The following is a 19,157-nucleotide window of genomic DNA, read 5'->3' on the forward strand; positions in this document are numbered from 1 at the left end:
AACAATAGGAAGCCATAGAGTTTGGGAGTAATGGGCTTTAGCAGCAGAATCTGCTTTCAGATCTAGCTCAACCTCTTCTTCAGCTGTGTGATTGTAAGCAAGTTGTTTGCCCTCTCTAATCCTCATAGGGTTGTTAGATCAAATGAGTTCATGGATGTGAAGTGCTCAGCATAATGAGAGCAATAAATGCTGATAATTACAGCAGCAGCAGACTTCACTTCCTAAACTCACTTTTTTTTTTTTAAAGAGATGGGGAGAAAGAAGGGGGGGCAGGCAGAGGGAGAGGGAGAGAGAGAGAGAGAATCCTGAGCAGGCTCCATGCCCAGCACGGAGCCCAGTATGGGCTCAATCTCATGATCCTGAGACCATGACCTGAGCTGAAATCAAGAGTTGGACACTTAACTTACTGAGCCACTCAGGCGCCCCTAAACTCACTTTTCAATGACTAAGAGTCCTTTCTTGAAATATTAGGATCAAGCCCAACTATAAATCAAGTCCAAAGATCTCAGTTTCCTAGCTTTTTTTCCTCCCTGCTCTTTGATGATAGAAATCTACATGGGAACTGAATTTTTTAGACTATAAATCCATAATTCATTTATACGAATCCATTTATATGAATCCATCATTTATATGAATCCATAATTCATTATAAATTCATTTTCAAAGCTTCACACATTTTTTTCCCAGTAATAAAATTTTGTTAGAAGGAAAGATGGAATAGCCATTGAATCTCAATTTTTCTAGGGTCTGTCCCTGAATTCTAAAACATACAATAACAACTTTTAGCTTTCAATCTTGTTTTAACTATTTAATAATATGGGCATGCTGTGCTTTAATAACTTACTACTATCTTAGTCCGTTTGGGCTACTGTAACAAAATACCACAGACTGAGTAGTTTATAAACAACAGAAAGTTATTTCTCACAGTTCTGGAACCTGGAAGTCCAAGATCCAGGTGCCAACTGGGTCACTTTTGGTGAGGGCCCTCTTGCTGGTTTATAGCTGGTGCCTTCTCCCTGTGGACTCACATGGTGGAAGGGGCTAAGGGTCTCTTTGAAGACTCTTTCATAAGGCACTAATCCTATTCATTAGGGTCCACGCTCCTGACCTCCCCACCTACTAATACCATCACATAGGGCATTAGGATTTAAACATGGGAGTTTTGCAGGGGACACAAACATTCAGACCATAGCAACCCCTAATCTCTTATTAAGGCATGGATTATCTGATTAGCTATTGGGCCATGATTTGATAATCTTTTGAACTCTACTTATTTCAGCAGGTATTTATTGATTGCCCTTTATGTGTTCGGCACTTTTCAAGGACCGAGGCATATAGTAGCAAACAAAACTGAGAAGGGCCCTGTCCCTGTGAAGTATTTATTCTAGTGGACAAATACAGAAGACACATATACAAATAAGTAAGGTAGTTTCACATAAGTGCAGTAAAGAAAAATAAAAGAGAATAGGAAGCTAGAAAGCGACTTGGTTTCAGGGAGAGGCCAACTTTGATTTGAGGAGGAGCCAACTATTAGAGGACTATGGTTAGATTCATTGTCTAAGACACTGACTGCTGACGGATTTTTTTCTTGGTGAATTTTTCCTTTTGCACTTGAAACTTATTTGTCCAAGGTGAGCATGGCTAAACTAGCAATGAGATCTTAGAGTCTTTGTTGTACAGTCTTTTTATTCATTATACTTTGATACTAAAATTAATGTTTTTAGGGACCCCTGGGTGGCTCAGTCCATTAAGTGTCCAACTCTTGATTTCGGCTCAGGTCATGATCTTAGGGTCGTAAGACTGAGCCCCGGGAGATGGGCTCTGTGCTGGGTGCGGAGCCTGCTTAAGATGCTCCCTGTCACTCTCCCTCTGCTCCTCCCCCCACCCTATGTGCGTGCACTCTGTCTCTCAAAAAAATAAATAAAATAAACTTAAAAAATTAATATTTTTAAAATTTTGTATTGTAAGTAATACATACTTAGTGTAGAAAACGTTAGAAAGATAGAGAAACAAAATGAGAAAAATTAGTTTCTTATAATCCCACCATCTATGTTAGGGGTTGACAAACCATGGCCTGTGGGCCAAATCCAACAATCCACCACCTGTTTTTTTGTTTTGTGTAAAATTTGCATTGAAGTCTAGCTTATAATAAAAGGCATAAATTTGAAGTGTACAGCCTGATAAATGTTCACAGATGAATATATCTCCCAGATCAAGCTGCAGAATGTTGCCAGAGCTCTAGAATCTCTCTCATGCCCCCTGCTATCACTGTCTTCTCCCACAAGAAACCTCTCTTCCAAATTCTGTCACCATAGACTGATTTTATTTATTTTGGAAATTCATTTACATGGACTCATACAATATTTACTCTTTTAGGTTTGGTTTTTTTTTTTTCTTTTGCTCAGCATCATAAGATTCTTTAATATTGTTGTATGTAGCAGTAGTTTGTTTTTGCTTTGTGAATGCCCCAGAATTTTCTAATTCCATGGTTGATATGTCTTTTTAGTGTTTCCATTTTGGGGCCTTATGAATAAAACTGTTACGAACCTTCTTATTATATAGGTCTTATAGTAGATTCATGTACTCATTTCTGTTTGGCATATAACCAGGAGAAATACTAGGCTATAACATACAGTATAGCCAAACAGTTTTTGGACGTGGATATACTATTTTATGTTACCTTCCACATTACATGAGAGTTTCATTTGTTCCACATTTGTGATAGTACTTGGTACTGTCAGTTGTTTTTTTTTAAGTTGAGTTCGTTGAGGTATAATTTAATACAGTAAAATCTACCCTTTTTAGATATATAGTTCTGTGAATTTAGACAAACGCATATATTTGTGTAACCACTACCAAAAATCAAGAGATAAAATATTTCCATCACCCCAAAAAGTGTTCTCATGTCCCTTTGCAGTCAATCCCCTTCTCCCACACTCAGGCCTTGGCAACCATTACTCTGATTTCTGTCCCTGTAGTTTTACCTTTTCCAGAATGTCATGTAAATGGAACGATACGATGTATAGTTTTTGTTTTGTTTTGTTTTAAGGTTTTATTTTTAAGTAATCTCTATACCCAATGTGGGACTCGAACTTAAAACCCTGAGATCAAGAGTTGCACACTCTACTGACTGAGCCAACCAGGTGCCCCAGTATAGTTTTTTGAACCTGCGTTTTTCACCGAGAGTCATTCATGCTGTTGCATATAACATCAGTAGTTTGTTCCTTTTTAAATTTTTTTCCAAAGGTCAAATAATTACTGTTTTATATTGAGATAGTACATTTCATATTTCAACCAAAAGACAAAAATGCAGCTTCACTTAAACACAGAAAATAATGGCATCTCCCAGGTGCCTTATTTCAAAATCAAACTAATACACAAATTCTGTACCCTTCCCTCCCCCAGTGAAAGCCCATAAGCTTTGCCCGGAGTTTTGAGTTTTCCATGCCATGTGGCATCCAGCATCTTGGACTTGTGAAGCACTTGAATATAGCAATTAAAACACTTGAGAGGTCTAGCAAATGGCATTTGAAAGGGACCTCAAAGTGCAGATATATCTGTTCAGACATGTTACAGAATGAGCTGGCTTTTTGAACACTATCCCTCTGCTTAAATTCAAGAAGCAGGCTTTAAAAACACAAAAGGCATACAAGTTGTATTTCAGTACAGATCTTCAGCTGGTCATCGGAAAAGATTCCAACAATAAAAAAATCGTTGGTGTCACCTGCCCCTCCCTCCCACCCAAAGCTGAAATGAAGGAAAAAACAGAACAAAACAAAAACAGGTGACAGGTGACTTTGGAATCCTATAGGAATCCACTACTTCTGATGAAAAAATTTGTAATACATTAGAGAATCGTTAAAATGAAAAAAACACAAAAGTCATTTTGCTTTGACGGCCCTTCATGAATAGAATGAACTGCTGTGTAGTGCCTTTGAACTTTGAGTCCTTGTGGAAGGTGGAGGCATTGCGAGGCTGGGGCAGGGGGTGATCTTTTTGTGGTTGAGTAGTTTATCCATTCACCAGTTGATGCACATTTGGTTTTTTCCCAGCTTTCGGCCATTTTTAATAAAGCCACTATGAACATTCACATACAGTTTTTTGTGTGGACCTATGTTTTCATTTCTTTGGGGTGAACACCTAAAAGTGGGATTGCTAAGTCATATGGCATATATATGTTTAGCCTTCTAAGAAACTTCTAGACTGATTTTTAAAGTGGCTGTACCATTTTACTGTTCCTCCAGCATTGTATTGCCCTTTCAGTTGCTCTGCATCCTAATCAGCGCCCGGTATGGTCTTTTTTTTGCCTTTTTTGGCCACTCATTCTAGTAGGTATGTGGTAGTATCTCATCCATGCTTTTAATTTGCATTTCCCTGGTGAGTAATGAAGTTGAACACAGCTTCGTATGCTTTCTTGGCCATTTGGAGATCTTTTGTACAGTGTCTCTTTGTTATTTGCCTGTTTTTGTTTTGGATTATCTAACCTTTTCTAATTGAATGATAGGAATTTTTTATATATTCTGGATACAAGTTAGTTTGTTGTCAGACATATGAATTGCAAATATCCTCTCCTTCTCTGTCTGCTGCCTGTTTTGAAAATTTTATTAGCACACAGCCACACTCATTTGTTTACGTGTTGTCAATGGTGGCTTTTATACCACAGAGGCGGAGTTGCGTAGTTGTAATAGCGACCTAGTAGCTTTTGGCAGAGGCTAAAATGCTTAGTGTCTGATATTTTACAGGAAACGTTTGATAACCCCGATATAGATAACTGTACTCTTTTTTTATTACTATGTATCAAATTACCACAACCTTAGTGGCTTAAAACAACGCACACATCTATTACCTCACAGTTTCCACAGGTAAGTTGGCTGAGGAGAGCTTAGCTGGGTCCTCTGCATAGGGTTTTACAGGCTGCTGTAAAGGTGTTGGCTAGGCCTGGATTCTCATCTGGAGGCTTGACTGCGGAAGGGTCCATGTCCAAGTTTGTCAGGTTGCTGACAGAATTCATTTCCTGCAGCTGTGGAGAATGATAACTTTTTTTTTTCTTTTCTTTTTTTTTTTTTTACTGGCCATATACGCCAGAGTTATCCTCAGCTCCTACAGACCAGCACCCTGCCACATGGCCCTTTGCATATGTACTTCACAGCATAGCAGCTAGCTTATTCAAGGCCAGCAGGAGAGAGAGCAAGTCTGCTAGCAAGACAGAGTCTTATATGACACAATAGAACCACAAGGATGATATCCCATCTCCTTTGCCACATTCTCTTGGCTAGAAGCAAGTCACAGGTCCTGGCCACACTCAAGGGCACATCCAAAGGCATGAACACAGGAGGCAGGCATCACAGAGGTCACCTTAGAGTCTGGGCGCCACAATAACTATTATTAATATAGTGGTGTCTAACTTTATAGATGTTTTTTCTATACAGATACAATTGAATATCTGTTTTTCAGCAAAAATGGGACCATGCTCACTGTTTTGTAACGGGCTTGTATAACAGTATCGTGCATGATACAGTATAACAACATTTTTTCAGGTCAGTAAGTGTAGGTCCACATCATCTGATGATTGCATTGTATCCCGCTATATGAGTATGATAATTAATTTCTTTTACAGAGTTATTTATTTATTTTAGAGAGAGAGGGAGAGAGCACAAGCGGGAGGAGCAGAGGGAGAGGGAGAAAGACTCTCAAGCAGACTCCACACCGAATGTGGAGCCCCACACAGGGCTTAATCTCACGACCCTGAGATCACAACCTGAGCCGAAACCGAGAGTTGGACACTTAGTGACTGTGCCACCCAGGCACCCTAATAATTAATTTAATCGATTCTGTCTTGTTAAATATTGAGGTTGCTTGTAATTTATGCTACATTTTACCAGGCTATCATAGAAGAGTACGTGGGTACCCTTTTCCCCACACTGCTCCAGTACTGGAAGCGATCTGTTGTAGTCAGTGGCTTTTGACCAAAGTGTATACATGAAACTGAATCTCTCCATTTCTTCTTTCTTTTCCTACATATCTCTGTTTTAGATAAGAAGGCTGACTGCACAATCACAATGGCTGACTCGGACTTACTGGCTTTAATGACGGGTAAAATGAACCCTCAGTCGGTAAGTACGATGGAGCTTGTATCCTCCTAGTAGGCGGGTCTTTTAGTCCATTCTGTTTCATCTCAGCCTCATACCAGAAAGTGCAAAGTGGTCAAACCCACAAAACTCAGTGTTCCCTAAAATGTTCGCTTAACAAATGACAAACTTTTGTGGTGCAGGCTATGTGCCAGGCACTGTTTTGTATGCCAGAAATACCCAGATGAATAAGAAAGAGTTCTGCACAAGGCATTCACAGTTTGGTAGGAGACAGATCTGTAAAAGAGTAAGTGTATCTGAGTACCCACGATGCCATGCCTAGCTTGTGGACAGCGGTGGGGGGCGCCGTGTCTTCCCGGACCATCAGAGAAGGCCTCACAGAGGAAACGACACTTAAGCTGAGTCCTAAGAATGACCAGAAGTTAGTAGTGCGCAGATGGAGAGCAGGAACAGTCCAGGGGGAGGGAGCGATGTGAACAAAGGCATGACCTTTTACATTTCCTATCTTTGCCCATGCTCTTTTTGTCTGAACTGCCTTCCCCCGACAAACTCGTTTTCTTTCAAAATTAGCTCAGATGTTATCCCCAAAAACCTCCTTACAAGTTGCTGGGGAACTGTAGCCAGTTCCTCTTCTGGGCCATCTACTGGAAGCAAGCTTAGCACTTGTCACATTATATTAATCACGATGCACCTATTTCCTTTTCATTAGATTGTGACTGTCTCAGAGGAGCAAACCACATCTTATTTGTCCTCATGTCTCCAGAACTTAGCACGATGCCTGACATTTTTAGGTTTTCACTAAATAATTGCTGGATTAAATTGTATTTGTCTGAAGTGTATTGATGTCTTGTGTGGATTTTCCTGGTCTCCAAATCATCGAGGATCTTCTTCTACTCGTTAGTCACCCAATGTTGAACAGACTTGATACACTGAGCTTTCATTAGCCAGAGAAAAAACAAAAAGAAACTGAGATGCTGCTTTGCATTGTAAACTTATTTTTCTGTTGCCTCAGCCTGATCCGTTTTAGGTCTTATTCCTAGAGCCCCCTGGGAATCCAAAAGATTGGATAAAACAACTAAATCTGACACACACTACTATTCCTTTTTAAAATGATTTCTCTGAGCAACTAAGCCTATTTCAGTTGATGCTTTGACAAGTGAGAGACATGCATCTGTGATGTTCGGCTTAATATACACCATTGGCACGGACATCTCCACCCACAGAGCCTGCTCCAAAAATCTGGACAAAACAGAGGCCACCAGTATAGGAGCTGGCTGTCTTCCTCCTTCCCACCCACTGCTCCTCGTTCCACTGTGCACTCCATGCACTTCCTTGGCAGGGTGATCAGACTTCACACATCAGCTTTGCCCCCGTTCTCAGTTTATCTGTTTACCACCCATTTGGGGGAGCAAAGGATCAGCTTATTTTTCTTGAACACCTGTTAGCACCCAAAGGAATTAAAGATAAAAATGGTAGATATTTCTATTAATATGCTAATGGTCTTTCCTTATGCTTAGAGGATTTGACTGGAAACCATTCAATGCCTTGGAAATTATAATTTCAGTGTTTGGCTACAGCTGAAACAAAGCAGTGTGCTCTCCAGGGTAAAGCACACATGAAGAACACCTAGGGGCCAGATTAAAATGACCCCTTCTGTTTGCATTCCCTAAAGGGTGGAGACTCATGTTTTCTCTATAATAATTAGTAAAGAAAAAGTCATTTTCTCTTTTAAGTTTAAAAAAAAGAAAGATGATGAGTTTCTCTTTTAGGTACTGCTGGTCCATATTTTTAAAGCACATATGTTAAATATATTGTGTTCTGAGACACCTGACCTTTAAGTCATCAGACAGAAGGCTGTGGGCCATATAGAAAGGAAATACTTAGTTTGTCCAGATGGAGGAGGGGAAAAAAAAAAGGAATTAGTCACCCTTACCAGAAGGTGTAGAAAAAGCAGAGTTCTCTACATTCCCATGGATAAGGCAGAAGAGCTCCTAACTTCTTTTTTTTTTTTTTTTAAGATTTTATTTATTTATTCGACAGAGATAGAGACAGCCAGCGAGAGAGGGAACACAAGCAGGGGGAGTGGGAGAGGAAGAAGCAGGCTCATAGCAGAGGAGCCTGATGCGGGGCTCGATCCCGGAATGCCGGGATCACGCCCTGAGCCGAAGGCAGACGCTTAACCGCTGTGCCACCCAGGCGCCCCAAAGCTCCGAACTTCTTAATATACTTGCTTAAAAAGCTAAGACTACCAGAGACTTTTTTTTCATCTAGCTCTTCCTTATTTTTAAATTGAGTTAAAAGACTGAGATCATAGCAGGGGAATCATGCTATGTTCCCAAATTTGCTATTATTTCTCTAAAGTTTTCCTGGGATTTTGTTACATGATAAATTTAGCAAACATCAAGTGATGTAATCCCAGGCAGTTGTTAAATGGAACAAATTGTGGGTCTGCCCTTCGGGTTGGTTTGATTCTTCTTCCTGAGCCAAAGATTGACACCAGCACCTCAGTCTCAGCAGGCTGCCTGTCCTCCCTCTGTAGCGATAAATCCTTTATCATGTAGACCAAAAAAGGAAACAAAATTGGTGACATTTCATCCACATTGTATTGAATCCCAAGAGTATCTAAGTGTGTTATGCATGTGCTTTTTTTCCCAGCAGACTACTTTTCTTCCCAGCAGAACTGAGGATTTCAGTTCGTATTCTGTTTTGTTTTTTTTTTTAAGATTTTATTTTTAAGTAATCTCTATACCCAGTATGGGGCTGGAATTCACAATCCAGAGATCAAGAGTCACACACCCCACCGATGGAGCCAGCTGGGTGCCCCTCAGTTCATACTCTTCATCCACATGTTTTTTTAAACAAAATCCATTTAGGAGGAACTCAGTTTACCTACTGTTTGGAAAATGCACCATCGGTGACAAAGGCAGATAAAGGTAGACTCAATTTCTAAGAGAAGATATTTGGGAAAGATGTGTTATGTGACTGTCCTTTGTAAAGCATGCTTTTTACAAAGCCTTCCTTTTGAGGAGTCTAGTTCTAAATCTGTTCCAGAAAGCCAAGTTTCATATTTTGAAGAAAGTTTAAGAAACCTGGATAAATAAATGATCTCAGGGCTGGATCGTCTAGAAATATCAGCAATCACAAAACAAAAAACACCAAGTAATAAATTTTCTTTCTTCTTACAGGCCTTCTTTCAAGGCAAATTGAAAGTCACTGGCAACATGGGTCTCGCTATGAAGTTACAAAGTCTTCAGCTTCAGCCAGGCAAAGCTAAGCTGTGAAGAACTCCCTTTGCCTACCTTTGAAAATTAAGATGAGATATATAGATATATATATCCATATATTTCATTGTCAGAACTTAGACGGAAATGACACATTGGCAAATAGTGTGAGATTTGTTTTTAAATGGGTGTGACCAGTCCTGTTTTTGCTAAGCTCTGGGTGGGCAGAGCCCGGTGGTGTACTACTGCTTGCTGAATCCCATACAGCTGTGCATTACAAAGTTAATATGGTAATTATGGTTTGGGGTGAAATTGAGTTTCAGAATAAAATTAGGAACTGCAAAATCTAAGAATTATGTAAACAAAAGCTCTCATTTTGCTTATAAAGTATAATTAAAGATCATTCTGCTGAAGATTCAACTTAAGTTTTCCGCTGGGGAACTAGGGAAGAAATCAAATACCAGGAGCTGGCCAGTAATTAGTGTTGTGCACTTAATGTCCTTAATCTATTTTCCATTAATAGTTTTTTAAAAGTCTGTACTGAGATGTTTTAAAAAAGACTTAAATTTTACATTTCATGCCATCAAAATGGTATTTTTTCCCCAAATCAAAATAAATCTGATCAGAGCTTGGGGGAAAAAAATCTACAGCAACACAGGCCTATTTTTAAAATAAAAATATTTTTTAAATGACTTTCCTTCTTGAAAAAAGCAGTGTATTGGTCATAAAACGCTGTTGTTAAAAATAATTGAACAAATAAAGTTTGCTTTGAGATGCACAGTTTTCAAAGTATCTGTAAAGCTCTCAGTCCTTTGTTCTCATTTTCCTTTCATATGTTTAGTTTAATTAATTATCCACATTTAATTTATCTTTCTTCCTGTTTTTTCTAATGCTGCTAATGTTATTTCTTATAACTCAGTAAGATACAGGATAAAATAATGCTTTTGGAAGAATGTTTAATAGAAAATTAAAATAGTTCTTCCTGATCTCCTTTGTGTTTATTGTGAATGTTCTTTTTGCTCAGGGTCACCTCACTGATAGAGAGTAAGAGAAACATTGGGGGATATACAGTCTGTGTTATCTAGGTGTTATGTACCAGTTACTCTGATATGGTCACTAGTTCTTGATTAGGGAGGTAGTGTGTTGCAGTGGAAAGAGCACTTGACTAGGAGCCAGGAGTCTTGCTTCTTTTAGGCAAACAAGTAACTGCCTGCTGGGCCTGTTCGCCAAAACTGTCAAAAGAGGGGATTAAGTAGATGGTCTCTAAGGTTCCTTCTGCTCTGATGATCCTGTGAGTGTACTCAGAGCCCAGCAGCACTGTTCAGGAGTTATACAGACCCCACCTTTCTGCTGTTAACATGTTACTTCACCAAAGGTGATCAGAAGTAAAAAGCCAGGTTCATTTGTTAGATGTTTAGAGCCTGTGCTAATCAGATCAGGACGATGGGTCAGATCCCCTTCGACCATTCCACTTCGCATGTTCTGTGACCAGCAGAAAAGCATCTGGTGATGGGGAAGGAGGGTATATTAAACCAACATAAATTGATCCCAAGTTTTTTTTCTTCTTCTTCTTTTTTAAAGATTTTATTTATTCATTTGAGAGAGAGAGAAAAAAAACTCAAGCAGAGATGCAGAGGGAGAGGAGGAAGCAGACTCCCCACTGAGCAGGGAGCCTGACACCGGGGCTTGATCCCAGGACCCAGAGATGATGATCTGAGCCGAAGGCAGACGCTTAACCGACTGAGCCACCCAGGTGCCCCAATCTCAAGTTCTATAAAATGAACTCAGAACAGAATTCAGACCTACTTCCTAATTGTAGTAGCTTCTTACTCTAAGAAAAAGATTTCAAGAAAAAAGTTCCAAAAGAACGTCTGATTTATCCGTAGTTTGGTTTTGCTTTATCATTCTGCTATACTTGTCCCAGATAACAGCAGGTACATGAAATAGGCTTTAGGATGAACCTAAACACACACACACACACACACACACACACACTGGTTCTTGGGGTAGAAATGTATTTGTATATATACAGTTCATACATAGACTAGAAAATGATGAAATATAGTTAGTAGCACTTTAATTTCTAGGGAAGGAAGCATCTTGGTTTGGAGGACAGGCTAACAGGTCTGGGCTGAAACTGCTGCTGTTACTGATTTTGCTGCTTGAGTAGGTTGAGTTTCAGTTGCCTTATCTGTAAAGTGAAGATATTAATATCGACCGCCTAGGATTATTGAGAATCTAGAAAGAGAACATAAGTAAAGCACCAGTTAGCGTTAGGTACCTCATAGTCACTCAGTAAATTTGAGTTCCCTTACTGTTCCCACAGCTGCCACCTCTTGCCTCTGGGATAGGTGATATGTCTATATTGTTTCCTTATGTCCCACTTTTGGAATCTTTTTCCATTCACTAATTTAATAAGTATTTATCAAGTGCCTGTCATATACAGGGTAATATATTGAAGGTGCAATGCTAGGCACTGGACACTCTTCCCTTCATGGTGCTTACAACCTAGAGGGAGAGACAGTTCACCAAAGAGATGCATAATTATTACAGACTGTGATGTGTGAAGGAAACGGTCAGTGTGCTGTGATGCAGAATCGCAGTGACGGGCCTTTGAGAAAGTAGTTATGGGAGACCTCTTTGAGGGGGTAATATTTAAGCTGAGGTGTAAAGGTTGAGGAATGCACCATGCGAAGAGCAGTGCATGAAAGGGTGGGGAAGGGGCCCTTGTGAGTGGAATCTCATGAGCTGGAAGGACAGGTCCAAGATGAGGTTGCATAGGCAGGCACGTAGGAACCAGTTGTATTGGAATTTGTTCATTATGGTAAGGCACATGGGATCTGTTGAAGTTGTAGCTTTACATCCATTTATTTCTCACTCACGCTGCATATCCACTTTGCCATTATATCCTAAGTCTAGGACCCAGGCTAATGGAGCAGCTATTACCTGGAACATTGTGATCGTCAAGGCAGAGGAAGAGAAAAAGGTGAAGTACACTCTTTCTGGCTCTTAAAAGTTTCCGCCCCAAAGTGATACATATCACTTTCACTCCCATTTCATCAAAGAAAGTCACATGCCCCACCTGACTTCAAAATCTTACCAGGTACCAGAGAAGAGGATAGAGTTAAAATATTTGTGAAAGAACTATGACCGTGAGGGAACGGCTGTAAGCAGGGGAATGAAATGACTTAAACTGTCACTGTGGCGGCTGTGTGGAGAATGTACCCCTTTACTGGGGGTAGTGGGCTGAAGAGTGGATGTCCAGGTGCAAGAAGATGGTGTCCTGGACTAGGGTGTTGGTGGCAGAGATGATGTGGAAAAGTCGGCAGAGGGAGAGCTGACAGATTTTGGCGACCAGAGGTAGGGGCAAGAATGACTTCCAGGTGTCATGACTGGTATGACGAGGGGACAGCGGATTTCAGGGAGAGCAGTTGAAATAATAAGCTCTACTTTTGAACTTGTTAACTTGGAGATACCCGAACAACTGGCAAGTGGAGATGTCAGAGAGGCAGTTGGATTTACAAGACGAGTTCAGAGGTGAGGTCAGCTTGGAGATACATATTTGGAGGTCATGGGCATCTGGGCAGTATTGAAAGCTATAGGGTTACACAGTCTGTAACCTGCTGTCACCTGAGGAGGTGAGGAGGGGAGTGGAGTAAGCCTTGAGGAACTTCAGTTTGAGAGAGCACATAGAGGAGAAGGATCTGGCAAAGGGGATGAAGAAGAGGGGCTAGAAAGGTTGAGAGACTTTTCTTAAGAGAGTATATATAGTCAAAAGGTGGGAATGGTCATCTGTGTCCTTTGTAAGGTCAAGTAGGATGATGTCTGAAAGTGTATTGGATTAAATTTGGCAACATGGAAGTCACTGGTGATCACTTACAAAATCAATTTCAGTGGAGTAGTAGAGATAAAAGATTGGAATTGGTTTCGTAAAGAGCTATGAATAATAACAGAAAAGTTCCATTTGGTAGTGATATGCTCAGTTTCCAAGTGATTAATACAGAGCAAGCACATTAGCTAATGCTTTTAGTTCTAAGTTAGGTCATCTTGCATACCATGCGTTTTGCAACAACAACATCTTGCTGTTCTCTGTGCCCAGCCTCACCATTCTCTCCCTGCTCCCACCCCAATTCACTCGGCAAATTCCTTTTCATCCTTTTCCTGCCTTCGCTTTCAGGAAGCTGTCCCTGTTTGCCACAAGTGGAGTTAATCATTCCTTTGTAGTAACTTGTTTCTGTTTCCCCTGAACAGAGACTGCATCTCATGTATCCATTTCCATCCCCCCAGCATAAAGTCTTGGCTTGGTGTCATTAAGTGAATGAATGAGAGAAGTTGAATAACAATCTAAAAACAATTCACAGGGGGCATTTCTGAGTATAGGAAACGTGTCACAGAAATGGATTCTCTATTACAAAGACCTTCTGTTGCCCTAATGATGAAAGAGGACATTAAGAATTCTCCTTTAGTGTGACTTACCCTGCTCTTTCTTTGAAAATATTTGCAGCTTCTTACAACAGTCTTTCAATTTAAGATTGAAGCAGCCCAAGTAATAAAAGTCAGTTTATGGTTTTATTACGGTTTTAAAAACAAAGTGGCCCAGTGGGTTCTGTGTGCATTAAAATCATGAGCCTTCTTGCTGTACTTGTCCAGATGAATTCAGACTCTCTGATTTCTCCAATCCTTGTTGAATTTATAGAGAAACGATAATGGAGAGAGCATGATTAGGACGTGAATGTGGAGGCAGGGTGTGAAAGAGTCACCGAGGTGTGATCACAAGAATCTCAGATCAGGTCCTGTCTGCCTCTGGGAAGCTAAGTCAGAGCAAGGCACTTAGACCTCACCAGTCTTTAGTTTCTTCCTCTGTAAAAGAGGGACACTGTTAATTCTTTTTTAATAGTCTCACTGGACTGTGAACACCTCGAGGGGAGAAACTCTGTTATTCATCTCTGTGTCTTGTTTTAATACAGTGTCTACCAGAGTAAGCATCTGTAAGGCTTCTCAAGTTTTAGATAATGATCATGAAAGTTCTTTTTCTTTTTCTTTTTTTAAAGATTTTATCTATTAGAGAGAGCAAAAGAGAGAGAGCACAAGCAGGGGGGAGGGGCAGAGGCAGAGGGAGAAGCAGGCTCCCCGCTGAGCAGGGAGCCGGATGCAGGACTTGATTCCAGGACCCTGGGATCATGACCTGAGCCAAAGGCAGCTGCTTAATGGACTTAACCACTTAGGCACCCCCACTGAAGTTGTTTTTAAACAGAAAATCCCTTTCAATCACATATAATGTAAACCCCTTCTGTTTTCCCCATATAAGTCACCTTAGAAAAAAGAAATATGAAATTAAATCCTATGGTTAATAGATTTATCTTCTGAAACTAGCAGTTTCAGAAAATAATACTAGAGCAGTCTGGTATAGGAAATTTGAGGCCCATCAGATGTTGGTTTTGGTCCTAGCTCTGGCACTTAAATAGCTTTGGGACTTTGAGCTAATAATAAGGACTCTGAGCTTCCTTCTTTGTAAAAAGGGAATAATAATTCTCCCTGGCTGGCTGTGAGGATTAGCAATTATAGCTATAAAATGTCAAGCCACACAGTAGGTACTCAATAGATGGTCCCTAATGTTATTTGAGAAATTTTTTAACAGGAAGGAATTTATTCATTGGAACATTTTGTGACAATCTTTTGAGTTCAGGTCATACGCTAGCTTCAGGATTGGGGACAATTTGCATATTTTTATGGACTGTCCACATCCTTACATTTTCTTCAGGAATCATTAAAATTTAATAGTCTCTGTAACTTAGTGAATGGATATAGAATTATTTAGTTTGACTTCCAGAAGGTTTGCATTTCAGCCAGATTACAGTTCTAGCTGCCCATGGCATAGCTGCTTTCTGAACACAAAGACTTTGCTGGATGTTATTGACCAGAAAAAAATGGTCATCAGCCAGATTGTAAATTACTGGGTAAATTACTCTGTGGGACTGGGTTTGTTTAGAGACCACACTGATATGAATTAGGAATTGGGGGTGTGGTACTAAACAGCTAATAAGGGCCCTGAAAGAATTATGTGATATCAGGAACCACAGCTGCGTCTGGCCAAATTTTAAGAGTTTTTCTCAATAGAGAGTTACAAAATCTACTGGAAAGGTCCAGTATTAATATCTATCTGGAGACTGCTGCAAACAAACAGCTCTTTAGTTCTGGGTTAAAACAGAGAATATGCAGCCAGATTTCTGGCCCTTAAGAAATGTGGCGTCTGATTCTATTTGGCAGGAAGTTTAATCTGGTATGGAATTTAAGCCAGACTTCTTGGAGAAATATTTTTTTTTAATATATCATATCCAAAATTTATTGCAAAAAGTGATGTCCATTTAACCTGTCCTATTAATAGTCATTTAAATACTTTATAAATATTCACAGTGCTGTTTTCAGCAGCACGTAGTAAGCATTTGACCTTTTATTCACTGAATTTGTGGCCATAAACTTTTATGCAAAATTGGGGAAAATTCATTGTAGTCTGCTATTTATTTAAATTGCAGGCCGAAGTGCTACAGTTTTCTAACCAACTACCAGACAGCAGTCTATTTTCTTTTTCTTTGTAAAATTTTGTGTAATTCACCTTTTAGAATATAGCCCTTCTGAGTGTGCAGAACACTCTGTTCAAGATTATACACCTCATTTGAACAGAAATATATGGAAGAGAAGTTCAGGCATGAAGATTCAATACTATAAGGGAAAGACTGACCTAGGCAACCAGACAAGAGCCTTCAGCTGGCAAAGTGATACCCAGGGCAGGGTGTGCTAACAGTTCACTGACGTTTGAGAGATAGAAAGACCAATGAGAGGGAGGGGTTATTTTGCTTAGTTATTAGGACTAATGGGAAGAACTATAAAAGGGGAATTTCAGACTAAAAATCACTTGAACTTCCTGACAATAAAAACTGGTCAAGAGTGGACTGAAAGCTCCGACAGAGATGTTCCTGAACCAGGCTGGCAAAACAGGACACCTGTAAAAGATGTGCCTTAACAGTGGCCTTTAGAAGAGCATCTGCATGGCAGAAAATACTTCATCGACAGCCACTCTCTTGAGGATTTCTCCTTTTGCCATTTATCAAAATCTTCTTCTCTGTGTCAGAAAGAAGACTTGGTATTTTTTTTTATATATACTTAACTTGTTTATAACTTGACTTGTTCCATGACTTACTAGATATCTTTGGAAGAAACAGAAAGAAGTGAGTATTGAAAGTTTTTCAGTTTTCATCGTGTGAAAGCAACCCGAGTCTGTTTGTCTGTTTTTGTCTTTTTTCTGAAGTCTGGACTTAGCTTAAGACAGCAGAACCTTAAAGCCACAGGATGGCAGCCACAGTGTAGGGGCCCACTCCCCCTGAAGTCGGAACCTGGGTGTGAGTTCTGACTCAAGCACTCATTCGCTGGTCACCTGAGTGAGTTACTTACCCTCCCTGAGCATCAGTTTCCTAAAGTAGGGGGGCAATAATACAAGCATGCTTGTTGTTGAAGAGTAAGTGACATGACGTATGGGAAAATGCTGTTGTACCATGTATTAGTTATTAATGTTTATATTCGTTTTCTATTGCTGCTGTAACAAATTACCATAAACGTAGTAGCTTACCTTGACATAAATACACTATCTCACAGTTCTGCAGCTCGGAGGTCTGGGTGGGTTTGGCTGGTTTCTCTGCTCCAGGTTTCACGAGGCTGAAGTCAAGGTGTTGCCTGCCCTGAGCTCTTGTCTGGAAGCTCTAGGGGGGAATCTGCTTCCATGCTCACCTCAGGATGTGGGCAGAATTCAGTGACATGCTGCTGTGGGACTGAAGTCCCCATATGCTTGCTGGCAGCCTGGGGTTCTCAACTTGTAGAGGCTGCCTGCATTCGCCTCTTCTTAATGCTAGTCGAGTCGAGTCCTCATGTTTCACATCTCTCTGATCTCCCCTTCTGCCTCATCTCTCCTACCTCCAGCCAGAGCATGTTCTGTTTGCAAGAGCTCGTATGATTAGGTTAGGCTCACCGGTTAATCCAAGATAATCTCCCCATTTTAAAGTCCATAACCTTAATTATATCTGCAAAGTCCCTTTTGCTACATAGTATGACATTCACAGGCTCTAGGGATTAGGGTGTGGGTATCTCCGGGGGTTCATTCTGCCTACTCCTGTCATGGTATTTTAGGGCTGGAAAGGGCCCTTGCAGAACACGAAGTGAGGTTCTTGCCCGGGGGGGTTTACAATCCAGTGGGGGGAAGAGATGAAAAACAGCAAAAAGAGTCCAATAATAAAGAGTTTCTATGGAATGTTCGAGGAACCCAGAAGAACCTATTCTGTATCTGACTCGGCCTGTGGTTCTTCCATCATACCCTGCTTGTTCTTTGATGTTTTGTCTTTTATCAAGATCCTTCGGATGGAATCCATATACAAAAAACAACACCATGTGATTTGATTTCTAAATGTCCCCAAAACAAGCTGCTGACAGAGCTCAGTATTTGGGACTCTGCTACTTAATGAGGAAAGGTCTTGAGCCCTCAGCTCAAAAGTAAGAGGAATTATTTTCTTCTCCGATGATGAAGGTATTACCACACCTTATCTCCCCTTCCTCCTCATCAACCCCCCATGAGAGCCCTCTTGTCTTTCACGCCTAGCTCTCTCTGGTCACATGTATGTCTTTACTCCTCTCTTTTGAGTTTTCTTCTTTCTTACTGTTTTGAATTAGAAGGCACGTGCCCTGGATAATGCAGAGATTTCTGGTTAATTCTTGCCACTTGTCATTTCTGTTTTAATAATGTTTCATAGATGTTTAGTCAGGCCTCGGTGACAGTTTGGCAATAATAACAGCTGGCGTTTATTGAGCACGTACCATCCGCCGGGTGCTGGGCTGAGTTCTGTACTTCCACTTTCTCATTTAGACAATCTGTGAGGCCTGGGTACTATTCATATCTCCATTTGAACCCACCTGGGATTCGAACCCAAATCTAAGTCCAAAGCTTGTACTTGACACCAGGCATTAAATAATATTAAACAGGAGCTGGTGATGAGGCATGAAGGAGCCGAAGTAGCACAAGTGGATTGGGAACCCTTGATTTGAAGCTCACCTCTCTACAGCTCTTCGGAAAGTGAGAGGATTTCCTTCTAGAGCACCAGGATCACCTCCATCTTCCACCAGAGACACTCAAAGTGATTCCTTCATATTCTGTTTTGGACAGGTGATTTTAGTGTGTGTGTGTCCACAGCACCCGACAGCTACAGAGCATTTGTGGGCACCAGCTTGGCGTTGCCCAGAAAAGCCTATCCCTCTGGGGGTGGGGCGGGGAGATGTGTGTCCTGTAGCTGGCCCCAGCAGTTACAGGTAGCAGAAAATACCTTCCCTGCAGGATTGGGATGATCGAGATATTTAAGGATTTCACACCAGTGCCTGGCACTTAGTAGGTACTCAGCATGTGCTGGTTTTCATTGTCCTTCTGGAAGATTTTCTTTAGTTTGTGGGTATTCAAGTCAGTAGAATCTTGTTCTTCTAGCTCCCCTTGAATTTAGGCTTAATGTTGAGAAGACAGGAGATGCATCTCTGGGTTGGACCCTGTCCAATCCTGTGAATCATACCAGCTCTCAAGTTTGAACTCAGAGAGAACTGAAATCTGAGGCCAAAGAAGGCAAAATATTTCCCTTTTTCATTCTTGCTAAGTTTTTGAGTTATTGATGTAATGGAAACAGACAGCTCTAGGTTCAAATCCAGGGTCTGCATTTGCCTTCTCAAGTTACATTCCTGTTTCCATCATGGAAAGAACTTGGGCTGTGGGAAAGGGTAAACCTGGCCATTTTACTCAGTTAATTACTTCTTTGTCAGGTGA

The 19,157-nt window shown here is 40.6% G+C and overlaps 1 protein-coding gene across 1 annotated transcript in view; it reads left to right on the forward strand.

Annotated features, from left to right (window-relative positions):
* SCP2 (sterol carrier protein 2) overlaps positions 1-10,117 on the forward strand; it is a 115,189-nt gene extending 105,072 nt beyond the window's left edge. The window contains exons 15-16 of the mRNA XM_045799514.2: positions 6,034-6,113; positions 9,275-10,117. Coding sequence (XP_045655470.1) covers positions 6,034-6,113; positions 9,275-9,370 — 176 coding nt within the window. The 3' untranslated portion in view covers positions 9,371-10,117. The remainder of the gene's footprint in view (positions 1-6,033; positions 6,114-9,274) is intronic.
* Positions 10,118-19,157: the final 9,040 nt, after the last annotated feature.

The sequence above is a fragment of the Ursus americanus genome, chromosome 12 (assembly GCF_024610735.1).
Source record: "Ursus americanus isolate L20-20 chromosome 12, mUrsAme1.1.p, whole genome shotgun sequence".
In the NCBI taxonomy this organism is placed as follows: domain Eukaryota; kingdom Metazoa; phylum Chordata; class Mammalia; order Carnivora; family Ursidae; genus Ursus; species Ursus americanus.